General features: G+C 35.5%; 1 protein-coding gene across 1 annotated transcript; it reads left to right on the top strand.

The window, feature by feature from the left end:
• Positions 1–836: 836 nt before the first annotated feature.
• Positions 837–6,216, top strand: LOC145588172 (protein DETOXIFICATION 46, chloroplastic-like). Its single transcript, XM_081644815.1, has 15 exons — positions 837–1,353; positions 1,478–1,572; positions 2,363–2,471; positions 2,640–2,695; positions 3,314–3,369; positions 3,585–3,723; positions 3,849–3,986; positions 4,080–4,148; positions 4,248–4,358; positions 4,700–4,828; positions 4,935–5,012; positions 5,505–5,576; positions 5,687–5,749; positions 5,849–5,950; positions 6,041–6,216. Exons 1-14 carry the CDS (start codon positions 915–917, stop codon positions 5,948–5,950), a joined length of 1,656 nt encoding a protein of 551 aa, XP_081500941.1. The 5' UTR covers positions 837–914; the 3' UTR covers positions 6,041–6,216.
• Positions 6,217–6,430: the final 214 nt, after the last annotated feature.

Genomic DNA, 6,430 nt, shown 5'->3' with positions numbered 1-6,430 from the left:
CCTTTAAAAAAATAATAATAATAAAAAAGGCCACTTTTGTTTTTTTTTTATTTTTTATTTTTTTGTTTAATTTTTTTTTTTTTTTTGCTGCTGTCCAGTTCAGTTTTTCTTTGACGAGGATTATGTAAGAGATAAGTCAAGTAAGATGAGAAAGGCCACTTTTGTTTTATAATTGGAATCCATGTTAATAAATTGAAAAAAAGCCTGAAACTCAATAGTCAATACGGAGTACTCTTTTTATCCTAAAAATTCCTAAATCCTAAAATTCGGGTTAGTAATAGGTCGAGTTTAAATTCGGGTCGGGTCAATAACAAGTCGGGTTGAATTTGGGTCGGGTCAATAACAAGTCGAGTTGATTTCGGGTTGGGTTTGTAACAGGTCGGGTTTAAATTCGAGTCGGGTAAGGAACGGGTCGGGTTGAACTCGGGTCGGGTTAGTAACAGGTCGGGTTGAATTCGGGTTTTGACGGGTTAAATCGGGTTTGGGTCATTCTCGGGTTCGAGTCGGGTTCGGTTCAGGTCAATAATTTTCGGGTCACATTCGGGTCGGGTCCTCTTTAGGTCGGTTCATGGTCGGGTTCGGGTCTCAAATACTCGGGTCAACTCGGGTCAACTCGGGTCTAGGGTTGGTTTCAGGTCGGGTTAGGTCGGGTTCGGGTCACTATTTTTTTCGGGTTCAGACGGGTTAGGGTTAGGGTCGGTATTTCGGGTCGGGTCAACTTTTGACAGCTCTACGTACATGCAACTTCTACATCCTCATTTGCTTAGATCCACAACTTTCTTCTATCGTACTTTTTTTTTTCCGTACTTAAAGTTGCATACTTTTATTATTTCAGTAATCACCAATTCACCATTTATTTATTTATTTTTCAAAATTTCCTCCAATTCTATAGTATCAGCAAATTACCAGCCAAAATGCAATTCAATGCCATAATTTCCCCTTCTCCTAACATTCAAATCAAAATTCCCATAATCAAACAATTTTCTTTCTCCTCCAGTTTGCGGCACCCAAAAACCTCCCTTAAGCCCTTCAATTTATGCTTTCCTAAATCCCATCAAATTCCCAGAAATTTGCAAAAAAATGGTTGCATTAGTCCTAGCCAAGAATTTCTGGGTGAAAATCTTCAAACCCATGAACCAGAATCCGACATTGACCCAGAAATTCATAACCTTCAACCTTCAAAACCCACAAATGTAGCTGAAGAATTTGCTAATCAAAGTACATGGGATCAAATGATTGAGATTATTAAGTTTTCTGGGCCTGCTACTGGGCTTTGGATTTGTGGGCCTTTGATGAGTCTCATTGATACTGCTGTTATTGGCCAAGGCAGCTCTCTTGAACTTGCTGCTTTAGGTAATTTTGTTTTTTTTTTTTTTTTTTTTTTTTTTGGGGTTCTATTTAATTATGATTATGATTATAATGGTGATTAATTGATTATATATATAGTGGTGATTGATTATATAGGTTAAATGGACAGGTCCAGCAACTGTACTATGTGACTATGTTGGATATGTGTTTATGTTTCTTTCAGTTGCAACTTCCAATATGGTTGCTACTTCACTAGTTCAAAAGGTAATTGCTTTACCATCTTATAATTCTTTCTGTTTTTGTTCTTACCAAATTGTTATAGTTTGTCTTGATTACGAGTAATAATTTATCAAGTGTTGAATAGGCAAATTTAGCAACTGTGATATGTGATTATGTTGTGTTATCAAGGAATGAGATATTGTTTATCTTAACGTCCTGTTTGGTAGCCGATCATAAATAGTACTACGTAGTAATGCGAATGAATTTTAGTGTAATATGACAAGTTAGGTATCATCTTAATGTCCATAGTAATGCAATCTCATCCCCAGCCTTTTAGTTTTCTGTAAGGAAATGTTTTTCTGTTTTGTTTTGGTAATGAAATATGTGAAGAATAAGAGATAATTTGGGGTGATCTAGCATTACCGCGGGAATGAAAATTGATTTTACTGACAAATTTATGTACAAATTCAGTCTTATCACGTCCATCTATTACTAGTGATCAAATGGCCAAACGGGCTTTTAGTATTTTAAGATTTTGAAAGATCAAAACTGTTGCAGTATTGTGATTCTTATTAATATCAATGTCCACTTAAGTTTTAATTACTCGAGAATGAAATTTATCTATTTGATATTTTTGGATAAATTTTCATTTGTCATGTTGATGATTGTTAAATGTCAACTACTCAAACATAAACATACACATGCCATACTTTATATCAATGTTGGCGAGAATTTGAACTATCTGTGAACAACAATGACTATCTGTTCTGACTGTGTAATCTGCTTATAGTGTAAACACACAAGATCATGATCCACTTGCATGTAACTGAAACAGAACAAGGATCAAGTGCAGCATCAGATATCCATGTTACTATTCATAAGTTTGGCAAGTGGAGTGCTGTTGTTTTTACTGACAAAAGGCTTTGGTAAATGGGCTTTAACTGGTAATTGAAACTGGTACAGGCACTTCGTTGCTACCATGTATCAACTTCTCATGAAAGTACCTTATTTTTCTGTCTTGATTTTGATTTTCACTGCTGGGAAGATTGTGCTAGTTAATTGTCCCCTGACTGCCACCATTTCATTTGTCATATTTCGGTGTTTTCTTTCAGCTTTTGTGGGAGCAAAGAATATAAATCTTGTATCTGCTGCGAACTCTTATTTACAGGTTTGTCTGCTTTTGATATGTTTTCTTTCTGTTTTGCTCTGCTGAGGAATGAGAGGATTTATGCATGTGATGATGTGCAATGTTCGTCTTAATAGGAATTTTGTCAGAACAGGCAGAAGTACTAATGAATTTCACTATGCTTTTAGTGCTATAATACTCCCAAATAAGTTATGGTACGAAGTATATGACATATCTTAAGTAGGTTGTATAAAATTTGTGCATTCCTAATTTGAATATAAGCCCTTCTTTCTCACCTTACATTTATCAAGTATTTAATAGACTGGGAATGGGAAAAACTGGAGACCCTTTATGATGAGTTATAATGTCTTCTTTTTGCACCAATGATTATCTGTTCTTTCGATAAGTTGCTGAAAATTGTGCTTTGCAAAATTAAAATTTGAATAAATTTCACTACCATTGTAGTAGCTTGTTCTTCTGATTCATAAATGTTCAATAAGGAGGCAAGTGAACTCTTGCTCTATTAAATGTTTTCAATATATTGTTCTTTGAAGTTATCATACACTCACTTTTTTTTCCTTCCCCCATAGTTTTCTGGTGCATAAGTTTCCTTCAGCTTATTTGTTGTATAGCTAATTTTGTTTTTGCATGGGTTGATAGATTCGTGCTTTAGCATGGCCTGCCATTCTTGTTGGCTATGTCGCTCAGAGTGCCAAGTAAAACGCACTGCATATTATTTACCATTTATAATCAGTTGCTTTTAGCACCTGGCCTTCAAAAATATGCAATTGAAATTTGTTGTATTAAGTACGCCAGTATTTTCTTGTTTATCTACAAAAAGCCTCAAATTTTGTGAGGAGGGCTTCCTAATGATTATTTTTCTTACCTTAAAAAATTGCTAATGTATTGATGTCCTGCCTCTAATTTCCAGTCTAGGCATGAAAGATTCCCTGGGACCCTTGAAGGCATTGCTCATTGCCACCGCTCTCAGTGGAATTGGTGATATAGTACTCTGTATATTCTTAAATTATGGAATAGCTGGTGCAGCGTGGGCAACTGCAGTATCACAAGTGTGTTAACTGGATATTATATTTGTTTATATATCAATGTTCAGCCAATTCAATCGTTTCATCATTCCATTGTCTACATGTTTGTATTCACCCATTTTTATTTATTTATTTATTACTTTTTTCAGATTGTTGCAGCTTATGTGATGATTGATGCTTTGAATAGAAAAGGATACAATGGGTATTCCTTTTCAGTTCCATCACTTGCTGAATTGCAAGAGATATTTGGGATAGCTTCCCCCATCTTTGTAACCATGTTTTCAAAGGTTTACCATTACAGTAATTTCACATTTGATCTCATCATTTTTTTTTTTTAATTCCAAATTAATTTATGTAGAAGCTATCCTATTTCTTAACAGGTGGCCTTCTATGGTCTACTTATTTATTTTGCTACGTCTATGGGTACGCATGTAGTGGCTGCTCATCAGGTAAGTTAAACCTGCCTAATGTCCAGTGATTTTCAATTCTAATTTTGATTGCAGACTCCTATCAATCAGGTTATATGTATTCGACTGACTGCTGTGTAGGTATTGCTTAATATATTTGGCATGTGTTCTGTATGGGGTGAGCCCCTTTCTCAAACTGCACAATCATTTATGCCCGAGCTACTGTATGGAGCCAACCGAAGTTTAGTAAAGGTAATTGTTATCCATGACATTGTAATTAGAAATCCTTCTGTTGTTTGTCAATGGCTTTAATGAAACACTTGTCAACTCATGTGTTGAAGAGGGATGAGAATGTCCACCCATGTGATGAGGAGAACAGAAGGAATGTTAACCTTATTACGTAGTAAAAATTTTGACTGAAAAGGAAAGTGTGAGATACGGGAAAATGTACAGAGTGCCTTATTTGTCGGTATACCTTTAACATCAATACATTATATGCAGTAGGTACTGTCAAAATCACGAAGACATATTCCTTATTTCCATTTAAGGTTTTAATGATATCTTAACTTCATGTAGTTTGTTTTTACAAACAGGCGAGATCTCTATTGAAGTCTCTTTTGATAATAGGAGCGTCCATTGGACTTCTTCTAGGAACTGCCGCAACTTCTGTCCCTTTTGTTGTTCCTAATTTCTTCACATCTGATACAGTAGTGATAGGAGAGGTTGGTTGAATTTGTTACAATCTTTGCCCATTCTGTATCTAGGTATCTTAAGGTTTTGAGCTATGCCTACTTCCATTGCAATAACGAAAGTTGTTTATGTATGCAGATGCGCTATGTTTGGATTTGCTTCTTCCTTGCTGTGAGTGTGACTCCATGTATACTCCCCTGTGAGGGTACATTGCTGGTAATAAAATCCAACTTGCTTCCTTGTTTTATTGTATATTTATCTAATTCATTGCTATGAATATAGTTTTCCACTTGTGGAGCTATATCTAGAAGTATCACACTCAATTTGTTGACTGGCAACCTGTCAAATTATTGATCCAACTGGGTAAAACCCGACTAAATCTGACTTGTAAATTTGTAATCTTTAAACTTGCAAGTCCCTGTAAAATTAGCCCAAAATACCTAAAGTTGAGCATCGAAGACCTAAACCTGACTGGGGAAAAAAAAAAAAACCAAATGTGAATGTCATTTCAAAAGCCCAATAAATATTGGTGCATATATGCACTTCAACTCCGGAAATTTATAATGATTGACCCAAACCCAACTCTGCTGACCCATTTGACACATGCTGCTTCATTGGCGCTTTGTATTTAATTTTTGTAACTATAGATATGATGATGATCAAGTAACACATTAGGAATTTGAGATACATTTTTTTTTTCATGTGCAGGCTGGCAGGGATCTCAAATTCATTAGTATTTCAATGAGCGGATGTTTCGCTTTGGGCGCCCTTGTATTACTGGTACTTGCTGATCTTCCTTAGCATTGCAAATATCATACAATCACAAAATTTGTTACCCTCTTCTCGAGTGAAATTGATGCATATTCCTGCCTTTGTTTATAATTTGACAGCTCGTGAGAAGTCAAGGAGTAGGTTTAGTAGGCTGTTGGAGTGCCCTTGTTGGATTTCAATGGGTACCTTTCTCTTCTCAAGTTTGTAATGGAGTAACTCATATTTGTGCAGAGCAGTTCATTTGACATCTTTTGATCAATTTTTTCTGATACAATACACAGGCACGCTTCTTGATTTCTCTAAGACGCCTTCTTTCTCCTAGGGGTGTATTATTCTCCGAGGATCTTGACCGTTTCAGATTGGCTGAGCTTGAGGTAGCTTAGGTAAAGATTCAACAAACACCTTCAAAAAATTCTTTTCATTGGTTAAACTACCTTCAGCAAATTTGAGTAAGGATAAATTTTATGTTGCAGGGAATCAGGGTATGTACAATCATAAAAATTATTCCATAGTAGTTCTTTGCAAGAATTGCAACTGTATTCTCTGATATTTCTAACATTAGAGTTTCAGAGATAGAAGTATATATGTAGCTTAAGGTGAAATGTAATTGAATATCATAATCTATGTATTTGATAAACTTTGCAGAAAATCCCCCTCTACCCCATGATTCATTGTGTTATGTTGGATCTCTAGTCGACTTGTAAACACAACCTTGAAACATCATACTGATACAAAAACGGAGTAATTCGGTACAAACTAATGAAACAAACCAACACAAGTTCAGGGGTGATTTTAGCAAAAATGGCAACAAAAGAAGCTCAATTCAATCCTTAAAAACTCAAGTGTTCAACCTTTGCAAGAAG

Source organism: Chenopodium album, chromosome 17 (genome assembly GCF_948465745.1).
Source record: "Chenopodium album chromosome 17, dcCheAlbu1.1, whole genome shotgun sequence".
NCBI lineage: Eukaryota > Viridiplantae > Streptophyta > Magnoliopsida > Caryophyllales > Amaranthaceae > Chenopodium > Chenopodium album.
The sequence above is the reverse complement of the archived record's forward strand: the minus strand, read 5'-3'. Positions and strand labels throughout refer to the sequence as shown.